Below are 22,265 nucleotides of genomic sequence, written 5' to 3'. Positions count from 1 at the left end.
TCTGGTTTTTCTCCAAGACTTGATTTGACTGCTTGATCTAAACCAGAGTTATTATCGTAAACTAAAACCATAAATCAAATAAATCAAAATAAAACAACATTTAGCAGATGCTTTTATCCAAAGTGGCTTACAAAAGAGAAACAAAAGTTAAAATAAAATGTTTTAAAAGCCAAGACATTGACAACATTTCTCGTTTTCAACTTTAACTTTATGTAGCCTACCAAAATAACTAAAACTATAAACTAGGTGAGCATGTTTTTGAACAAACTATTTAAAGTTTGAAGTAGTTTAAGAAGTAAGAAGTTTAAGTTTTAAACACTTGAAGTTTGAATAGTTAGAGATAGATAGATAGATAGATAGATAGATAGATAGAAATGAATTAATCAATAAAATAAATAACATTTTAAAAAAGAAAAAAATTATAAAAATGACAAACACAAAATTACTAAAAGTTTACAAAAATGAAACCGAAAACCATAAAACTATTTCAATATATATATATATATATATATATATATATATATATACATATATAAAACTGTAATTGTATCTCAGTAACAGTAAAACAACACTGATCTGAACCAAAGGTCAATTGCATCCACTTTTGTTGTTTAAGTAGTTACCTTTTTGGAAAGCTTTGCATGAACAGCACTTGCATTTTTTGTTGGCGCATTACAGCAGATGCAAAACAATGAATTAATGAGAATCATGCTTTTTAATCCTAAAACTCATGTGCACTAAAACCAGGCCATTATGATACTCTAAATACATCCATGATTCAAAACTATTCCAGTAGAAATGTTTTCCCAAGCAGAGAACTGTGAATTCAGATAAGTTTATCTTTTCCTCTCTGTGTTTTTCTTCCTCAACTTTGCGTCTCTCCCGACCCGTGGAAAGCTATTTTTGTGTGTGTTAGTTTTGCCTAATAAGATTTAGCAGCAGTGAAAAACAGAATAATTTTGAGTAGAAGCGCCGTATTATTGTTTGCGGGACCCAGAATGGCCTTCCCCAAAGGAGGATGAGGCGGGAAATAAGTTTAATCTCCAGACTTTCAGCTGCCAGATAGCAACACAATTGCATCTGAATATGAACGTACGATATATTTTGTCAGTTGTTTTATGAGACGTAATCTCTCCGGGGAACCTGCATGAAAGAGGCACTTATGAGTGAGACAAGCTGCAAAAGCCCATGCAAAACACTGCCTTCTTAATACTGTCTTTCAGGAATATTCAGGAATGAATTCATTTTAAAGGTATGTTGTATCTTTAGTTATTTATAGATTAAAAATGATTTAAATATTTAAGACCATTTACATCATTCTAATATTTGCATAGTGAATTCTAATTGGCCTTTATTTATTTGCATATTCAATTGTAATTGGTATTTTTTGCTTGCATTTATTTAACCGTCTACAGCAGCATTTATACTGCACAGAATGTGTCGTATTATGTGTTTATTCTCACGCGCAGATCATTTTTGCCATTTCTTTTACATAGAACCAAATCTAAAACCTTAAACTTCCCTTTTTGTAGCCTTCCTTTACAAAATGTCAGTCTAGTGTGTTAATAGTATTTAAAAGTAGTAATGCTGCTCAGTCTTGTTGTTTTGTTATTTTTTTCACAGCTTTATGATTTCTTTCCCTTGGCTTCGGTACAAGACAGTGAACATATGAATGGCTCCAAAGAGTTTAGAAAAACACCACACTTGGGATGAGCGTGCTGTCAGAAATGTCATAGCTGTCAATCATTTTGTCTCTCTGAATACCATCGAGACGGAAGCGTTGCTGGTGTTTCATCTCGTTAATTAAGATCGGAGCATTTGGGATTTAACGGCATATGAACACACACATGGTATCTGATGCAGAATCGTACCACTGAAAACCATCAGTGACTTTTATTATTATAAATGTTGTGTCTTAAAAATTACATTCTTTGCATTACATTTTTCACCATGTCTTTGAACCTTTAGATTATTTGTATATTACTGTGCCTTTAAGACCATGCATGTGAGCTCCTGTGCATGGTCTGCTTTCACAGGGGCTACATGTTTGCTGTTTGGGTGCAAAAAACTTGCACCCTCTCATCTTCATATAAGGATCTGCAGAGCGGTAGGTGCTACACCACCAAGAGCAGCATAAGGTTTGGTGAACTTTCGATGTTTTACTCTTATCACAGTATCAATCCTATACCTCATGTGACTAGAAGAACCAAGCTGAACAACAAGAGTTGATGTGTATATATGGGTGGTCATGTGTTAATGTTTTGAGATGAGGTCGTTTGTTTTTTGCTGCTTGCTTTCAGTAGATGGTCTGTTTGTGCTGTGGATGAAGGTTACCATATATTTTCATAGAACATTTCACTGTTTTATCCCAAAACATCAAAGTAATTTTGATTCTAAATTCTCCATTGGAGAAATCTAGCATTACATGACTTAATGAATCCCTTGTAGTGAATGGGTGCCGTCAGAATGAGAGTCTAAACAGCTGATAAAAACATCACAATAATCCACAAGTAATCCACACCATACCACTCCAGTCCAGCAATTAATGTCTTGTAAGGGAAAAACTGTGTCTGTCCACAATCCATAATATTGCTTTCTCCAGTGAAAAAGTCATGATGTCTGAATCAGGAGAGGAATATGCACAGATCGAGCACCATTTACAAGCAAAAACAGTCCAAACCAGTTCTAAACAAAGCTCTAAGTTATGAAATGATGTCTTATACATGAAATTTGGGGGGAAAATGAGCAAAATGTATACAAATCCTGTCAGTTGTGTCTCGTTTGAGTCAGTAGATGGTCTTTTTGTGCTGTGGAGAATGCAATTGCATGTTTTTTTTTTTTTTTATCCCAAAATATCAAGGTGAATTTGATTACAAGTGACAGTCTTTTAAATGGAATATTACATGTGCATCTCAACAAACTTGTCAATCATACTCTTAAAACATCAGCATGAAACCCTCTCGTCATGTCTTCTCAATCTGTTCTCATAGCAGTATGACACGGCAGCCACAGGCACGCTGTATGTGGGCTTGCAGGCGCAGGAGCAGCTCACAGGCAGAATCTCACATCTTGACAGCATCAGTGAGAAATGGCCACACGCTACAAAAATCCCAAAGCTGGCAGAGAGCTGCGCTTGTGAAGCTCTTGTTTGTCATGCTCGACTGCGATCGTGTTCCCTCCATGCAAGCAAAACTATGAAGAATGTACACGGTTATGGTTGAGGTTTTTTTTTTTTTTCTGCAAAAGTGGGAACATTTTTGTAGAGAGCTTCTGATTTATGAGCTTAGAAATACCAAGGAGATATTGAAAAGTTTCTTTTGAGGTCATTTTCTGAGCCTATGCAGAAATTTATTATAAATTAGCATTTTTTTGTTAAACCACATACACTAATTATTTTATACAAAAAGTTCATTATTTAAGCTGTAAATCATCATTTTATTTTGAGGTGGAAAACAGTAAAAAATTATAATAATAAAATAAAACATATTTAAAGACAGTACAACAAATACTATTACATTATTTATAAATACTTTACATTTTAATATTTAATGCTTAATTGAATACATGTTTAACAGAAATTTGCATTAAAGTTCTGAAAACTGAGAGTAATGTCTAAAAGGAAGAGTATACCCTCAGGCCATCCATGATAACATTGCTTTCTTCAGTGAAAATGTCTGAATCATGAGAGAAATAAGCTTACAAATGAAAATAGTTCTTAAAAATATGTGGGTGGATTTTGATGTGAGAGACAACAGGAGTTGGACTTTTTTTTTTTTTTTACAGGAAGAAGCGTTATTATGGATTATGGACTCATATGTTGGCCGGAAGCGACTAGTAAAAGTTAAAACCGCAATTATGGATTTTTTTTTCTTACAAACATGCAGATTTTCACTTCACAAGTCATTAACTGATGGACTGGAGTGGTGTGGATTACTGTGATGTTTTTATCAGCTGTTTGGACTCTCATTCTGACGGCACCCATTCACTGCAGAGGATCCATTGGTGAACAAGTGATGGAATGCTACATTTCTCCAAATCAGTTTCCAAACTCATCTACGTCTTGGATGGCCTGAGGGTGAGTAAATTTTCATATTTGAATGAACTGTTCCTTTAACGGTCTGAAAATAGTTTGTTTGCATGGATTCAGTGTGGGTGTTCAAGACACTGGAACTAAGATTCAGACTTAAGGCCCTTGAGGAGAAAGTAAATTATAAAGACAAACCACCTTTTGTTCTTGGGGAGTCATTGACCTTTTACCATAAAATATGCAAAATTTATGAAAATCCCTTCGGTTTCATCTCCTGTTGCTTGTTGAATTCTGCCTCCCTCCGTATTTTCTGACCTTCGGGCGATATTCAGGGTTATTGATTTAAGTCCGGTGCTTTGGACTGTGACACTTTCAAGCTGCAGACCAAAGGGTGCAGAAGCATCTTAGTAGAAAGTCAGAACATCCCTTTGAGTTACCTGCTGATCAATTGGCAAAGTGGACATCAACACACTTCCCAGAAAATGCATGAAAATCCTTGTTTTGCAACACAAGGCTGTATGTTTGAAGGCTCTGCAGTTCTTTTCTAAGCAATTTGCTTATTAATGTCAATTATGAATGTTGAATTTTCATTTGTGTGTATTTTACATCTGTGCACACTAATTTAATTCAAATTTAATTAAATGTGATGTACTCAAATAACTAAAAATGAACTAAAAATGAATAAATACTGAAATAATAATAATTATAAAAACAATACAAAATTACAAAAACGCACAACAAAATTAGTTTAACTTGATGTACTAAAATTAACCTAAAACTAAAATAAAATTAATCAAAAACAAAAAAACCTAAACAATACAAAAAATTGCCAACTCAATGATATTTAAGTAACTGATTTAAAAAAGAAATAAAAAAGAAGATATTTTGATACTGCTGTGAACGTTTAAGTGCATGTCAGCAGGCGTGTTCAAACCACCCGTCCTTTTCGGGATTACAATCAGCTACTTTCATCTTTTTAAAAGCTAGTTTTGCTTTAAAAGCAGTGGCCCGTTATCGTAATGACTCCAGACCTGGTCAAATGCGATCCTCAGAGTACCCACGGCAATTTTCCACACATAAAACTTTTCAGGCCTAACGGGATTTTTCCTCTAATGGCAGACACGAGGGACAGCAATGCGGTTCGGCTCCATTTACAAAGCGCCGAGAGCCTTTTCACTGCGAGTCCTGACACATGGACTGAGCGTTTTGAACACGGAGGGCATGTCGTCAGTCACGCACTTCGGTGAAGTTTTAATGAAGGTGCTGCTTTTGGTCTCCGAGTCCACGGGGCTGTTAGAACCCGTGTTCCAGGCCTCTGTATTGATGATCCTGCCAAATGGGTATCTTTGAGCCGAACGGTTCGACCCGTTTCACCGTGTTCCATTGTGTGATATTTCATTCATCTCGGTGTTGAGAGATAGAGAAAGGTGGGGATGATTGAAAAACGAGATGTGGATGACTTTGCTCGGTAACAAGGCCAGATCTAGTCGGAGCCGTCAGGGTCGAGTGGGTAGATGTTCACAGCACATTCATAAAGCATAAGGCTGGGAGAGGAACTAAATGTACGCTGCAATAACCAGCCGTGAAGGGGGAAACATGTCGCTGATGTACGACCCTTTTTAAAGTGCGTCCTGTCAGCTTGTGTCAAATGTTTTTCAGTTTTAGCAGCACTGCCGAACTGTTACTACAAGCTGCACATGGTTTCAAGTAAGTTCAATTACAGTCAAGCCATTTTAGCATTAGAAAAGAATATTTTACACCAAATATCATCAGAAAACATCATATTTTGCATCTGTTTGTTTGAGCAAAGAAATTGAAAATAGAATGCAAATAATATTAACAAATGCAAAATAAGGTTTTTTAAAAGAAAAAATCGCAACTTTTTGTTTTTGTCATTATTCATTTGTTTTAGTTGTTTTCATACATTAGTTTTAGTTATTTTAGCAATTTTGTTGTTTGTTTTTGGCACTTTTTCATTTATTTATTTATTAGTTTGTAACACTCGGCCTTACCAACCAAGTTACAAGAGTAAGATGGGGGTCAGATTTAACCGTGAGAGATGACTAGTGGTTAAAAGAATGAGACATAAAAGGAGATTGGTTTAAATAGGATATGTGTATTTACAATGTTCACATAAAAGACTTTAAAACAACACGATAAAACCAGGTAAACTCAGTCTGTTAAAAGAATACAGTTTGTTTGTCCGTACCCTAAAACAGTCCAAGAATCCCAGTGTGTTGATGAGTCCAATGTGAGTGTCCACCCGTGTATATACAATCCACAGAAAGTGTAATCCAAAGTTTGTAGATGGTGTGTGGAAAGGTGAGCTCAGAAAGTGATAACTCCTCAATCCAAGTTGATGACTGTCACCTTGTTTGTTTGTCATGCTGCTCTCTTATTCAGTTGTAGTTTCCAACCATAGAGTTCTTAAAGACATACACACACTTAAAATGTTAAGAAGAATAAAATGGACTAAAAAAACATGTAAACCAATTAAAACTCTATAATATATTACATCATTGTAATAAATAGAGTGGTAAAACATGTCTTTTGTGTGACAGTGTCACAGGTTTTTTATTCATTTTTATTTCAGTTTTAGTTATTTTATTACATCAAGTTAAACAATTGACATGATTTTAACATCTAAAAAGAATGTAATTGTTGTATTGGATATTTTGTTTGATTTTGAATTTTTTCATCAACCAAAAAGGTATTTTTGTTGACTAAATTAAGATGCTATATTGTAGAAGTCTGTCCCATAAAGGACGAATTTTATAGTATTTTTATTGTGCTTTTTTGTGTCATATACTGTTATTGTATGGAAAGTAGCAGCGTGACCATTCTTCATTATTTCCTCCAGAAGACATTTATAAAAATTAAAAATTGTAAGTTAATGTCAGAATTTTTTTTCTTTCTTTCTTTATATACACTACCATTCAAATGTTTGTGGTCAGTGAGATTTTTTATTTTTTATTAATTTATTTTTTTTACACATTTATGAATTTACATGAGAAAACTATATCAGGATTTCCACAAAAATATTAACAGTATTATAAAAATATTAGAATGATTTCTGAATGATCATGTGACATTGAAGACTGGAGTAATGATGCTGAAAATTCAGCTTTGACCACAACAAAAAATATCATTTTAAAATATATTGCAATAGAAAACAGCTATTTTGAATTATAATAATATTTCCCAATTTTATATTACAAATCAGTGAACATAAATCAAGTATACGACGACAAGACATAACTTCTTCAGTAGCCAGACATTTTAATGAATTGGGACATGACATCAAACAATTGGAAGTTATTGGATCACGCAGAGGAGGTAATATAAATGAAGAATTATTGAAACGAGAAGCATTTTAAACTTAAATCACTCCAAATGGCATGAATGAGGAGTTGGATCTTTCTGTTTTCCTTTAATGAATTATAATTGGTCAAATCAATATGTAATATTTTGTGGAGTAGATCTCAAGCATTCAGTGTGAAAATAAGTGATTATTAATGACGATATATGTCTGATGATTTTAATCATTGAATTTTCCATTGTTAAAAGTAAAGACCGTTGGTAGGTTATATAAGAGTGATAAAAATGAATTCCGTGATAATTTATGTTCGAATAAGAAGTATATTGTAATGCAGTGTTATGATAATGGGTGTGGTTTTTAAATCCAAGTTGTTGAATATTGAAATGGAATATGTAAGCTTTTAATGAATGAACATTGGTAATTGAACGATGCCGTCAAATTGGTGATTTAAAAAGTGGGTGGAGGATTTGTATTGTTTAACACACTGAGACGTATGTGTCCTTGTCCTATTGGTGATACAATGTAGAATAAAACGAAAAGAAAAGACTGTTTCATGTGAGTGCAGATCATGGTTTTGTATAATAAGTGATTTAATGGATCAACGCACCTAAACAAAAGATCAAGCGACGGAAGAGCGCGGTGCATACAACCTTCGTGGAACTGCATTTTAAAATATATTGCAATAGAAAACAGCTATTTTGAATTATAATAATATTTCACAATTTGATATGCAAGCTTGGTGAGCAAAAGAGATTTTATCGTTTCCATAAGACATCATGGTTAACAGGGACGCTGTAAATGGTCCTTGTAAAGAAAATGCAACCCACACAAATGCAACCATACAGCCTCCTCCATGTCTGAGAAATTCAGGGAAATGTAGCTGTGTGAAAAATGAAGGAATGCCGTTCACTCCCTTTTCTGAAGCATGAGGCAAATGCATTAATGTCGACAGAACTGCGTTTATGCATGCTGTCTCTAATTAATGCCAGGCACTGGGTAAGTTCAGCAAGGGTCTGTGCTGGTGACGGTCAACCAGAGGTTGGCATGGTAACAGATCTCCTAACAGGCTGATAATGAAGTGCCCACTAGTTCTGCTGACTTCTGTGGCTCATATTCGATGCTGCGCGTGGGTCAGAAAGGTCACCTACTGAGTGTGGACAAGGACCCTGAGGAATGTCAGCTCCAACCACAACTGTGACCCGGAACGCTTACAATCTACTTTCCCCCTGTTTTCCATGAAACTTGTCTGAAATGTCATTAGTCATGCAGATATTGTGAAATTAGCAATTAAGGCGAGGAGAAAATATCATTGTGGGCTGGAGCGGCACTTATTCGAAACGTTGCTAGAACCTTTCTCTTGTTGTTTTGCAAGAAAACAGTGTGCCGTGATTTTAAATGGCGTCAGTGATTTGTGTTCAAAATAAAACCCTTTGTGAGACAAAAGACAGTATTTCAGAACAAAAACCTACTTGCTTATTCACTAACCACCCAGTCCAGTTTAACTAGCTGGTACATTTGTATTCAAAATAAATGATTTCAAGTCATATGCATCTTAGTATGTATGTGCATTATTTACAAAAGCGCTATTTTACTAATGTGAAAATGTTTAAAATTCCACAAGCATAAATATTTCTTTAGCCTTGTTATCTGTGAAATTATCTGTATGTATTACATTTGAATGGAAATTTTTTTTAAATCTTTTTCTTTAAGTACATGATTTTCTTTCTGCGTTCTGAGCAAACTAGACTTTCACAAGCAGATCAGTTTATTCTCTACTTGTTGCTTTTTGAATGAGAATAATATCTGATCACAAAGCACATAGAATTTTAGAGCTTTATGCCAGTTTACTACACTATGCTGTTTTTGCATTTTGCATTTAGTTAGCACTCTTATTGATATTTTATTTGTGTTTATTGATGTTTTTGTATTTGTTTTCTGTCATATAACACATGAAGTGTTCTTGCATAAGGATAGAAGACTGTACAGCAAATGGATTGGAACACAGTGTTTATTGAATTATTTGACAAACTGAAGCAGAAGTAATGAATTATTCACAAATAAATTCACAACTAGTTACGCTGAATAAGTGCTTTATATTAAAATTAAACTTTTTTTTTTTTTAAGAAGCCAGTAACTACAAAAGAGAATACAGCATAAACTAAAGCACATAGCAAAGTAAGATGGTTTGTAAGATGTTAGATCTAAGATGTTAGTACAGTGGTTTGTTTCCCCTCACATAAAACTTGAAATTCTGATCGGCAGTCTTTATCACACCATTTATATTGACCGTTCACCTTCTCTATGGCACCGCAGTGCTCGGATATCAGATGTTCTGGTGCACTTCCTTCTTTCCAGTTGGTCCAGGGTCCCACATTGAGCCCATTGGACCAAATCCAGAATCCAAAAAGTCGACTCTGTCTAAGCCCCACCCACACTGGCCCCGAGATATTCTGTCTTTTTAGCTCTCGCTCCATTTCTATCTGATCATCCTTAGACTCGATACACAGAAGCCTGGTTGTATTCTGTTGAGTGTTGCAGTAATCCAGAGCCCTCTCCCAGGACATTTCATCCTCACTGACATGAATGAGGCTCTCTGACAAAAAAGCATACAAAGAAATGCAATGAATTACAAAATCATTTAATGCTAAAACAGGAATGATTTGAATTTCAGAGCATGTGATGTGTTATCTTACTGTAGCATAGAGGATAGTATGCTCCGGTGTTAATTTTTGACCAAGACACAGTCTGATGGCTACTCATGAAAACCTCAGGATGCTTTGATTGCAGATGTTCAGAGGTCCAGTTTCTGTAAGCAGATTGTCCTCCATCATTCCATTCCACACTGTCCTTCAGCAGGCCGATCCAGCAAGGAGGCCTATCCTTGCCTCGTGCTTCCATCACTCGTTTATTTTCCTCCTCATTTCTGATACTGGCTAAATCAGTGTGATTCTCTCTGCAGTACAGCTGAGCCTCAAACCAGGTTTTGTTCTCAGGGATTAACATGTAGTTGTATGATGCTCGCCCAACATCTGTATGAATGCAAGAAAGTGATATCGTTTTGGTTAAATTAATTGTAAAATTATATAGTTATAAGACAATATTGTGTTACCTTGTTTATAACACATGAATTGTCTTTTCTCCTTGCATTGGAGAGATTCCCAGTTTCCATCAGGTTTCATAGCAGCGCAGCATGTTTCCCAACAATCCATTTGAAAATCTTTTTCATATGTGACCTCATCACCATTTGACCATTTCTTACTGGGTTGTACTATATGTGCACCAATCCAGCCACTAGGGATACTAGGAGGACTAATGAGCAGTTTACTCAGTTCCATATTGTCTTGTTGGTCATAAACTGTGACGAGGTCAGTGTAGTTTGTTCTGCATTCATTTACAGCATCCATTCTTTGAACATCCTTCAGTCCTTTGTAGAATTGTCTCAGTCGTCCTTTAGCAGTTGAAGGAGGAAAAGCTGAAGAGAAATATTAAATTTTTAGTGCCAAAACCCATTTGTGTTGTATGAGGAAAATAAACAAACAAACCATGATCCAGACAATTAAATACTCACCACAGAGGAGGAGCAGCACACGAAGCAACATTATAGTGATGTTCAATGCGTTTAAACCAGTATCTGCTGTTAAACACAGAATTTTTGGTTGTTTCAACAAACCACAAACACAAAAAAAGATTGCTGAAAACTTTTTAAAAATTATAGTAAATTATTATTTGCAATTATTTTCACTTTGTTTGTTTAACGAACAGAAAATGTCTCATTAAGCAAAGAAGTCTTCCAAGTTACCTATTAGCAACACACCTATATTGTGTTGCTAATAGGTGAATTTCCATGAATGATCTTTTTTTAAATGTTTATTTTGATTAGGTGTGTACAATCATATACCTAAAACAAACAAACAAACAAATAAATAATAATAATAATAATAATAAGTTTTATTTATATAGCGCCTTTCCAGAGCTCAAGGACACTTTACAATAAACATCAGAAATGGGAGGAAAACATCGAACAATAAACAGAAAGAAAACAACATCAGAAATCCAAAGAGTAATATACAACATAAAACAAAGTAAACAGAGGTTAACTAAGAAAGATAACATTCTGAAAACAAGTGAGTTTTGAGCAGCGATTTAAATTCAGACAGGCTATTGGCAAGACAGAGTGATCTGGGTAGAGAGTTCCATAATTTAGGGGCAACAACACTGAACGATCTGCCCCCCATGGAAGAGAGGCGATATCGAGGGATGGTGAGAAGGCGAGAATCAGAGGACCGCAATGAACGTGGTGGAGAATAGGGGTGGAGCAGATTGCAGAGATAGTAAGGAGCCAGACCATTCAAGGCTTTAAAAGTAAGCAGGATAATTTTAAACTTGATGCGATAGGCCACTGGTAGCCAGTGCAGATCAGCTAGAATAGGGGTGATGTGGGCTGAACGCTTGGTGCGAGTGAGAATACGAGCGGCTGAGTTTTGAATATACTGTAATCTAGCAATAGTGGTAGCTGGCAAGCCAATGAAGAGGGCATTACAGTAATCGAGACGAGATGAGACAAAAGCGTGAATGAGAGTTAAATACATACATAAATAAATACATTTACATATAGTTCTCAATGCAATCATCCAGTGTATTTATAGTATAAAGATGAGAACAATTGCCTAATGTGTTTTAGATGTAAATTACTCCAAAAGAACACCTATCAGGTATTTATCTATAAATACTAGCCTATATATGCACATAAACAACCAAAATAAATTAATTTTGCTTTTTAGAATTACCGTATGTCATCTAAAAATATATTCAAGGGCCACTAGTATTTCTTTCCAATATTCTTGAATATGTAGACATTCCAAAAATATAAGGTAATGGTTTGCTTCATTAAATCCACAGTTTCGCCAACATTTTGGAGTGTTGTTACTATATCTGGCTGTTTGTGTTGGTTATATAAAATATCTAATAATCTTTTTCCAACGGTATTTCTTCCAATTTAGTGAAGCAAAGTCAATTTCCATACAGTTGACCACTCTTCATCAGTAAAGATAATTTCGCTTCTGTCATCCATCTCGTTTTGATATAAATTGTTGAATGATATAAATATTATTTAAACTTTATATGATACTTGACAAATATGTGTAATATATCGCAAATAAAGCAAAACAGCTTTGTTTATATTGTTAAGTCAAACTCTCCTGCTAAAGAACCCCTTTAAAGTTTGTTATAGGCCTAGCTCATATTTTTTATATTTTGTATAAAATGTTATAGATCTACACATGCTGTATTGAAACTGTTAACGTGAAATATTCAGATACAGTTTTAAATCTTTATTAATAATGATTGTAATTTTTTTTTGCAGTTTTGCATCAATAGACAAAACACTATCTTACACTGATTTTCTCAGCTAGATATGTAAAAAAAAAAAACCAAAAAAACAAAACACATCATTAGATCATAGATAGCAAATTTACTTCATTCTTACCTGGTGAGATGACTATTTCATTTGATAATGCACTGAAGGAAACTAAAGACTTTTATATGTAACTCTATAGTGGGCAGGTGCAGACAGGCAAATTGATTCTGGATAATAAGTTAATGAGTAACTTCGTTTAGCTGTTCATTCAGCTTAGGAGTTTTATCCAGGTCATAAAAGTAATATTTATGTCAAGTCAAATGTATAGTGCCTTTTGCAGTAAAAATACAACCTAACCAAAACTGAGCTAATTTGTAAAGCAAACAGTGTCGTTTATTTAATAAAATGGCAGTGTTGCTCATAAGATCCAATTCAAATGAAATTTATGACAGAAGTTTTGGTGTAAAATGTCATTTGTGGTGTATTAATTGTCCTAATATGGTTTTGTTGTGCGTGTTTGTGAATATTCTATTCTCAGAACAAATACATTGAAAAGTAAAAGTTCTACTGTCAGTGTACCGATGTGTAAGTATGTGCACTTGTACATACACACTCCATAGATAATAGAGCTGAGGAGTGCAGCCGCTGCTTTATGCTTCTTCCATAAACCAATAAATTCAAATCTGCTGTTTTGAATTGAGTAAGAACTTCCTTCCTCCTTATTGTTATCGCCTGTTTTTATTATTCAGTGTTTGCATAAACATACTGTACTGCCTTAGTCAAATATCAATACCATCTATAATGTGTCCATATTCAAATGCGCTGGGCCTCACAAGGTCCTGTTCTGATGTGCCTCAACTATGTTCATGAGTTATGATCATTTAAACATTTTAACTATATAGATATCACAATACTTCATAGCTGATTGATTACAATAGGAATTTTTTTTTCCTGAAATGTTGTATAAATGTTTAAATAAGACATTGTCTAATTAAAGAAGCACTAGTTTGCAGAACAAAAACAATTAACAAATTGAACGTTGGATAAAGCCAGGTTCACATACTGTAACGGAGCCGATGAGACGCGAGGCGTACGGATCCATGTGCAAGCTTTTATTAAAGGGGTGGTTTACTAGTTTTTTTCTAGGCTTGATTGTGTTTATGGGGTGCAGTCTAACATGTGTTCATGTTTCGTTTTTTTAAAAACGCATTATTTTTCATATAATTTACCTTTATTCCACAATGCTCTGTCCCTTCTCTGACAAACGCCTCGATTATTTTCTGTTTTTATGAAGCCCCTCCCTCAGAAATACGTGATGGGCTCTGATTGGTTAGCTGGCTCAGTGTGTGTCCCGCCCCTCAGCTCAGCGGCATGTGCTCCGGTTGTATTGTAAACAATGGCGTCGTCTATATTGCTTATCAATTTGAGCCCGATTGAGACCCAGAGGATATTAGCGAAGAGAATCGCGCAGAACCTGTGCAAGCATGGCTCTTAATGGTATGTTTGTTTGTTTGTTTGTTTGTTGTCTCATACTTTTAGATACGCTGTTATTATGCTACTGCTTATGTTAGCTTTTAATATAAGGTTTTATTATGATTAAAGCTTTAATACAGTATGGCAACCACACACGCACCCATGTATAACGCTTCTCATTGCTATGTGAAAATGTATAATTGGAACAGTTTGTTGGAGCTGATCTGACGATCTGAATGAGAGAGAGAGAGATGCAGAGCAGGGCGACACGAGGAACAGTATTAAGAACGGCTGTTTTAGAACATTCATTTTGAAACTTGTGAATCCATTACAATCGTTAGAAGACAGAATCGCGATTCATATATGAATAGATTTTTACGTGCACCCCTAGTTTTCTCTTCCTCTTCTCTAAAGCAGCACAGCATGGCCTCGCCCCCTTCCTTACAAGCTGTTGGTGACTTGCTCCTGTAATATAAACTTTTCCATTCAAAGCTGTCAGTGCTGATGGGCAAACTAATTCATATACTGTATTTTAAAGTGTTTGTTAGGTATTGGAGTACTGTTTGAGGCTACTTACAGATGGAGTCACTGCACTAAGTGTTAGTACAATTTCTTTGCTCTGTTTTGTGATTTAGAGATTAAAAAAAGCAAAGCCCACGAAAGGGTCTGGATGAAGGTTCAGAGTTGTGATGGATCACAGACGCTGGCCGAGTTTGTTCTCTACATGACTGATGCTTCTGTATTTGCTCACACACTTAGGCTGGGTGTAAAATGTGTTGCTCGTGTTATTTAATCACGGTGATCAAAGCACATCTTTTCTACAGCCTCAGCGCTATATAGGATTGTCAGTAGTGCAGTGCTGAGTCTGCAGTATGTGATTTAGGGTCTCTGTCACACAGACCAGCATCACACGTGGTGCTCAGCCTTTCTCCCCAGAGCTTTAAAGGAGTTTTTTTTTTTTTTTTTTAAACTTTATTAAGCATCTGAAAGTGGGCCACTGATGTAAAATGCCCCTTTTGTGCTGCAGCATGGCGTAATGCAATATATTGCATTTTAATTAAATTTTAAAAATAATTTTAATGGGAAGTTTATCATCAGAGCTCAACAAGTATGAAAAATGTAATGTTTAAAAATCACACAGAATGGAATAAAACTGTTAACCTGGTAATAATAATCGTATTTGTTAGAAATACAATCAGAATGAAAAATGATGTGCTCATACATACATTTGTTAGAGTTTCAGTTGCTGCCTACAGTATATGTTCATAATTCAATGTCTATACACAAGCCTATAAATACAAATAGGTTTCTCATAATATATAGAAACAACAACAAAAACTTCTCCAAACCAAACCCTTAATGCATTTTATGATGTGCTGAGTCTTAAATAGTAAATAGTGTTTAATTACATACAGTTTTCTAATAGTGTACTCACACAACAAGAGTTCATATAGTTAGCAAAAAATAAAACATATAAATAAAAATTAGGGAAAAGGTTTATAAATAACAGATTAAGATATTCAATAATGTTGTTTAGACAGTTTATGATTAGAGAGCCTGCAGATTATATGGATTTTTAATTTTTTTTTTTTGACTTTTTTTTTAATCCTGTGATTACAATTTCTTTTTGCTATTTTTTCTATACTAAAATACATTCTCCAATACTGATTTAATGTACAATAGTAAACTTTATTATTTTATAAATTTACTCTTTTTGTTGTTTCTATTTTTCTATATTAAAATACTTTCTCTGATATCACCTTAATGTAAATTAGTATGAAAGACTTTTAACAACCATTTTATAGCTGTTATTAAAGGAAATAGTCAATAGTACCCAGAATTCCTTTTTTTTTTTTTTGCAGAAATGTTGATCTTAACACAGGTCTACTGTTTTACATACAGTCTTTGCAACAGACCCGCAGATCACAGATCACACATTCATGATACTAATCAACTGGCTGCATGTCTTGGTTTTCTTATAGACTCACCAAATACAAATGCTATTCGCAATAAAAAAGACTCGATGTAATGTGTATTCATGAACAACTTTTAATATCAGTTTTTAGTATGAGGCATAAAGGTGTCCAACAGTAAAATAATAAGATGAATGAATTAATGAGATAAACATGAAAATGCAACAGAAGCAGCAATCACCAACTAGCTTCTGCTACCTAAGAGCTTTATTATATGAGACATGAATGATACAGGACCACCGTTTACTACTGAACCCATAAGCTCTTTTTCCTCATTCTCGGGAGGCGGAGCGCTGAAAACTAAGCATACAATAAACCAAAGACCATACAAGAGAGGTACATTACTTTACTTCACATAAAACTCTAAATCTAGATCTGCAGTCTTTATCTCTCCATTTGAATGTACCGTTCGCATTCTCTAAGGCGCCGCAGTGCTGGGACTTTTGATGGCTTGGTTTACTTCCTTCTTTCCAGTTGGTCCAGGGTCCCACATAAAGGCCGTTGGACCAAATCCAGAATCCGAAAAGTCGACTCTGTCTAAGCCCCACCCACACTGGCCCCGAGATATTCTGTCTTTTTAGCTCGCGCTCCGTTTCTCTCTGATCATCCTTAGACTCGATACGCAGCAGTCCAGCTGTTTTCTGATGATTGTTGCAGTGATTCAGAGCGTCCTTCCAGGGCATTTCATCCTCACTGACATAAATAAACCTTTCTGAAGAGAAGTAAAAGAAAAAAATGTAATTAGTTGCATGCTTTGATTTATTAAAGCATAGGGTAGAATCTGGGAGCATAAAATATCATCTTAACCTACTGTAGCAAAGAGGAGCACAGGTTTTCTGATCACTTGTGTTGGAAGAGTTCGTTGGACAATTTGAGAGAAATGTAAAGCACACTCCTTTAGCATCTTGTTTGTAATCAGAAGGTCCTCCATCAGACCATGCAACCTTGTAATTATACTGAAGGCCAATCCAGACAGAGTTACTCCCATTTACCGCTTCCCTCACTTGTTCATTTTCCATCTCATTTCTGATACTGACTAAATTACTGTGATTATTTTTGCAGTACCGCTGAGCCTCAAACCAGGTTTTGTTTTCAGGGATTAAAATAGGATTACTTTGTTTATAACACATGAAGTACATCTTTGAACTACAGGTGAAACACTCCCATGTTCCACCAGTGGTCAGCGCACCACAGCATCTTTCCTCAGTAAAATTTCTGGGGAGGTTGATGAATGTGACATTATCGCCGTTTGACCATGTACAAGCGTTGGCTCTGATCCAGCTACAATTAGATCCACTCACTAAAAATTTAGTTTGCATCGTATTCTCTTCTTCATCATAGATTGTGACGAGGTCAGTGTAGTCATGTCTACAAGCAGTTACTGCATCATTTTTCTGCATAAATTTATGCAAGTAGAATTTTTTTCTTAGTCGATCTGTACTTGAAAGGGGAACAACTGAGAAGAGATGGTCAGTTTTTAGTGAAATACTTCTGACATCTTGACTGGAAGAAAATTAATAGCTTTCAAAAACATTGACTTCAACAATTCATGTGAATACACACTAGAATAGTTCTCATCTAGGACTTTTTGACTTAAACATTAAATAAATGTACACCGTCTTAATAAAATAAGACAAATACTCATGCATTTTTAATATGCATAAACATGTGATGTGTGAGGAATAAATAAGATGATGATTTGTTATGCAAAGCTTCTCAAATATTTAGAATGAAATACTCACCCCAGAGAAGAAGCAGTGCAGGTAGAAGTACCATGGTAATGCTCAGTTTATTTTAAACCAGAATCTTATGTTTTAATAAATGGTACCAATTCACACGGTGCGATGATTCAATCTGAAGAAGAAATGTTTGTTTTATCTGTTCATTCTAATAGGATTTGGACTGATCAGTGGATTGGAGTGCATGTAAGAGAATGTAAAAAATCGGCTCAGTAATTATGAAATGAAATCATTCTAAATTCATTATGATCCTCTGTTATTCATACAAAGGCTAAAGACTTCTGGCGCAACATATCCAAACAGTACAATACATTTTTAAACATCTAAATGTGTGCACGAATCTGCTCCCAGAGGATCGCATCAACAAACAAACAATGACAGACAATATGATCGGATACTTTACTTAGACAAAACCGTATGTTACTATAATTTCATTTCATCTTGATATGGAATAAGGTTAATAAAACCGAGATTCCTTCTTACCTGGTGAGCAGGTCATTTGGTTGTGTATACTGAACTGAAGGAAATAGCAGACTTATTCAAATCATGGCATAATTTTAGGGCAGGGACAGTTCGACAGGCATGCTGGGTCTGATAACACACCACAGCTTCTCTGAAAGTATAGAGCCGTCATTACTGTTGACTGGCTATGATTCTTATACACATCATAATCATTGATATTCTGCTGTATCACTGTGCATATACAAGAGATGGTACATATAACAGAAATAAAAATGTTTTTTTCAAGTTTACATTTCAAATCAGAAAATTGTTTTCATGTAGCTCATACTATACTTCTGAAGTATGCTCTTTTTGTTGTTAAAAACCTACGGTCACTGTTATATAAGGTTACGTAAAGCAAAATACACTGCAAACATCATGATTTGATAAGTGATAAGTGATTACAAATTCACTGTGCTTAGTAAAAAGTTGTCTCAGTGAACGTTTCAACAAACATTTCTAACAATATTTTAATATAATTGTTATTTATAGCTTACTATAAAAAAGCTTACTTTGATTCAATTTTAGTTCATCAGTGAGGTTCAAGAGAATGTGTATTAAATGCTGCTAGTGCTAATTAAACCAGTAAGTGAAACCATACTACATGTGCTAAATTGATTGCATTGTTGTATGTGGACAGCTAACAGAGCTAGAGCTAGAACTTTCGTCCTGATACTCAGAGCCTGCTGTCTATTTTGGAAATATTTGCATGAACAGGCTGCCTTAGTCAAATATTAATAACATTCATAATGTGTCCTTATTCAAGCCCTGAAATTCTATTCTGATGCTTTACAGTCTGCACTCACTATTTTACCCTTTTTAATGGGTTTAAAAATTTTTTTAAAAGGCACCACGTTTGTGATATAACAATTTGTATTGCTGCTAATGTAGAAATCAACAGGATCATTTTAGAGCTATGTTTATGCAGTAGCCAAGCTGAATATGCTTGTCAGACATTACGTAATGAACAAATTCAAATCATTTGGATATGTTTTATGGTTTAGGCTATAGGCCTACCGCACTATCGAGAGAAGCTGTGCTGCGATGTAGTGAATAAATGGATATAATATAGCATACTACTTGTCACTTACTATGTAGTAAATAACAGAGGGGATGTTCTCGTTCCAGAAAGCATTTGATTTGACGTCACTTCATGATTTTCCCTTCATCTGTTTAGCCGGAAGTGACTGTGGTTTTTTTTGTTAATGTTTATAATAGCATTAGCACATCAATGACCTTAAAGCTGGTACATATGCACTAAAAATAGAAAGAATTTAATTTAGAATAGATGTTTTCAATGAAAGCACATGGACTACTACAGCAAGTAAAATGTTCGTTTTACCTTCAAAAGTCCAAGGTAGGAACATTTAGGTCTCTACATTTATGGAGTCATGCAGGTTTGCAGAATATTTTTGCAACCAACAATGTGGAAGTGTGAAGAAATATATTTGATTTATGCTTATTTCTAATTACAGTAGAGCTGAAGTACACAGATGTTATGCGGTGTACTGCATATGATGCGTTGTAAATTTTCTTAAAAAGACCAAAACAATAAATATTTAGTTTTTAGTATTTATTTCCTGCCTGTTATACAAGTGCCTACAGTCAAGAACATTGTAGAGTTAAATGGTTGTTAATATGGCTTATGTCACAAAAGCTGTGTTTCTGAACTTACTTTGTCACTTCACCTCATTAAGTCTCTGCCGGATCATTTTCCTTTTAAATTCATCAAGTTTGGAATATGCTTCATTTGGCCAGGCCAGGGTTTGTCTCCCTGAAGAATAAATCCCAAAACACACGTTCTGGTTTATGGAACCCTACCAAAATCATTGATCCATGAACACATGAGATAATAAGGCAATCAATTATGTGGAAAAAGCACGCTTTTGCAATTATGGGGAAACATTGGGAAACTGTAATTGACAGTCAAGTTGAGGATAAATATGTTGTTACTTTACTTTGTGATCAAACTTATTTTCACTTGGTGGATAATAAAACACAGGCAGCACCACTCAGATATTCTTTAGATTGTAAACATCTACGTAGTTGCAGTCTGAAGTGTGTTGTTTCAAGTGCACTTGTCCAACCCAAGGAGGATGGACATTCAAGAAGTAGATGGAGAGATATCAGTCAACTCCTATACACTGTAAAAAAGTGATAAGCTGACTTAACTTAAAAAAATTGTAAAAAAAAGTAAATGATAATTAAAAAAAAAAAAAAAAAGTTATTTGAATTGTCAAGTTCACTTAACTTTTTTTTTTAAATTTTTTTTATTATGTACTTCATAATTTTAAGGCAACGGGTTTCCTCAATTTTTTTAAGTTAAGTCAACTTTCACTTTTTACAGTGTATGAGAAAGCCTTTGATCTCTATTCCCTCGCCACATCCCTAGATCTAGAATGTAGAGGAAATCTCAAGAAGATTCATCCCAAGGAAATCTCAGATGCTGAGCAGGTGAGAACATCCTGTTATGTTGTAATCTTCTGAACAGATGTCATCAGACTATTATGTTCTCCGCATGTAAGAGAATCAGACAGTAATGTGAGTCTTTGAGGTATTTTGTCTGTGCTTGTGTTTCAGGGAGTTTTCTGGGGGATTTTTTTCTGGAGGAACAGTTTTCAACTGGAGCCCAACCTTACAAAGATCCGTCATTACCCACAAACCACCTAATCTCCGTGTACTTTGTCTGTTTTTCTAATTTAATTTCTTCAACATTTCAGCTAATCAGTCCAGACGCTGATCCAAAGATCTTCTCTGGAGCCTGATATTCTTACACACACACACACCAAGATTTTACACGCAGCGAGCGTAAGATAAATATGATGAAAGAAATGATAGCATCTAAAGAGAGAGTTCAGTTTGAAACTAGGCTTATCTTTGTGTTCAGATCTTTGAATGGTACATTAAAATGCAGTTCATACAGTCAAGTGACCTCTTTTATTATAGCATTTGCCATTTCAGGCATGAAGATGCATCTCTCTGCTGGCCATCCTGATGAACCTGGTACATGTGAGAAGCTTTGGTTGAGAGTAATGTCCACAGCGGTCTAAAAAATACACAAAACTCTTTTTCTTTCAGTGTTACAGGAGTTGTTTCTGTTCAAGACTTGCTAAGGAAGCAGCCTTTGACCTCTGGCCTGTGCTTAAAGGAGGACAGAGAATAAGAGGTTTGGATGCTCAGAACATTTTCTGTTTAGATTTACAGCATTTGAGCTCTTAAAATCAAACTGAAAAGCCTCCAGAATTCTCAAGTCTATAAGTTGATGTTACTCATCAGCAGAGGTGGACAGTAACGAAGTAAATTTAGTATTGTACTTAAGTACACTTTTTGAGTATCTGTACTTTACTCGAGTATTATTTTTTCTGGAAACTTGCGACTTTAACTTCACTACATTTGAAAGACAAATATCGTACTTTTTACTCAACTACATTTATATCAAGGTCCCCAAGTAGAAAGTCGTTATATGTAGCAGTTTTTACAATGAGTGCATTTTCAGATTCACTGAACCCTTTCTTTTCTGCGAAAATCCGGCCTGCGATCTGCCAGGACCTTCCTGTGTTGCCAAGTCTTACAGTATTTCTAAGCCTGCAGTTTTCCGCCTAGCTTTGAATGGACATTTGGCTGATATTTTTTACGCAAATCTGGCAACCTCGGGATCTTCCCCGCTAAACTAATGTAAACGTCCGCGCTACTGCACAGCTAAAAGCGCTCTAAAAAGGCATGTGTTAACTCATTAAAGCCCTTTGGAAAATTAACCATGTTTTTACTATAGTAACCATAACTATGGTATTTGCAGTAAAATCACAGTATCCACAAATGTACTATTATCTCACTATAGTAACCATAATTATGCTATTTGTAGTAACTTCAGTAACCA

The 22,265-nt window shown here is 35.0% G+C and overlaps 2 protein-coding genes across 3 annotated transcripts; both read right to left on the bottom strand.

Moving 5' to 3' along the window:
* Positions 1-9,336: 9,336 nt before the first annotated feature.
* LOC131539253 (macrophage mannose receptor 1-like) lies at positions 9,337-12,875 on the bottom strand. The gene is made up of 5 exons (XM_058773693.1): positions 12,832-12,875; positions 10,915-10,980; positions 10,456-10,818; positions 10,040-10,375; positions 9,337-9,939 (listed from the first exon to the last, which is right to left on the bottom strand). The coding sequence occupies exons 2-5, from the start codon at positions 10,943-10,945 to the stop codon at positions 9,548-9,550; spliced, it is 1,122 nt and encodes a 373-aa protein (XP_058629676.1). The 5' UTR covers positions 10,946-10,980; positions 12,832-12,875; the 3' UTR covers positions 9,337-9,547.
* A 3,335-nt stretch (positions 12,876-16,210) lies between these two features.
* LOC131539618 (lymphocyte antigen 75-like) lies at positions 16,211-18,922 on the bottom strand. Of its 2 annotated transcripts, none has more exons than XM_058774258.1 (4): positions 18,371-18,922; positions 17,891-18,050; positions 16,960-17,604; positions 16,211-16,860 (listed from the first exon to the last, which is right to left on the bottom strand). In XM_058774258.1, the coding sequence occupies exons 2-4, from the start codon at positions 17,922-17,924 to the stop codon at positions 16,490-16,492; spliced, it is 1,050 nt and encodes a 349-aa protein (XP_058630241.1). In that variant the 5' UTR covers positions 17,925-18,050; positions 18,371-18,922; the 3' UTR covers positions 16,211-16,489. The 2 variants fall into 2 exon arrangements, with proteins under 2 accessions (XP_058630241.1, XP_058630240.1); XM_058774257.1 differs by having other exon boundaries at positions 17,891-18,002; positions 18,371-18,498.
* Between the last annotated feature and the right edge of the window lie 3,343 nt (positions 18,923-22,265).

The sequence above is a fragment of the Onychostoma macrolepis genome, chromosome 04 (genome assembly GCF_012432095.1).
Source record: "Onychostoma macrolepis isolate SWU-2019 chromosome 04, ASM1243209v1, whole genome shotgun sequence".
Classification (NCBI taxonomy): Eukaryota; Metazoa; Chordata; class Actinopteri; order Cypriniformes; family Cyprinidae; genus Onychostoma; species Onychostoma macrolepis.
This window is presented reverse-complemented; position numbering and strand designations above follow the sequence as displayed.

Excerpts from the sequence above, each read along its gene's own strand:
- LOC131539618 (XM_058774258.1), bottom strand. The coding sequence starts at position 17,924 with ATGGTACTTCTACCTGCACTGCTTCTTCTCTGGG. Across the intron at positions 17,605-17,890 it reads TGCACTGCTTCTTCTCTGGG|TTGTTCCCCTTTCAAGTACA; the intron begins GTGAGTATTTCA and ends ATCTCTTCTCAG. Across the intron at positions 16,861-16,959 it reads CTGTGCTCCTCTTTGCTACA|AAAGGTTTATTTATGTCAGT; the intron begins GTAGGTTAAGAT and ends ACTTCTCTTCAG.
- LOC131539253 (XM_058773693.1), bottom strand. The coding sequence starts at position 10,945 with ATGTTGCTTCGTGTGCTGCTCCTCCTCTGTG. Across the intron at positions 10,376-10,455 it reads ATTCATGTGTTATAAACAAG|ATGTTGGGCGAGCATCATAC; the intron begins GTAACACAATAT and ends GCATTCATACAG. Across the intron at positions 9,940-10,039 it reads ATACTATCCTCTATGCTACA|AGAGCCTCATTCATGTCAGT; the intron begins GTAAGATAACAC and ends CTTTTTTGTCAG.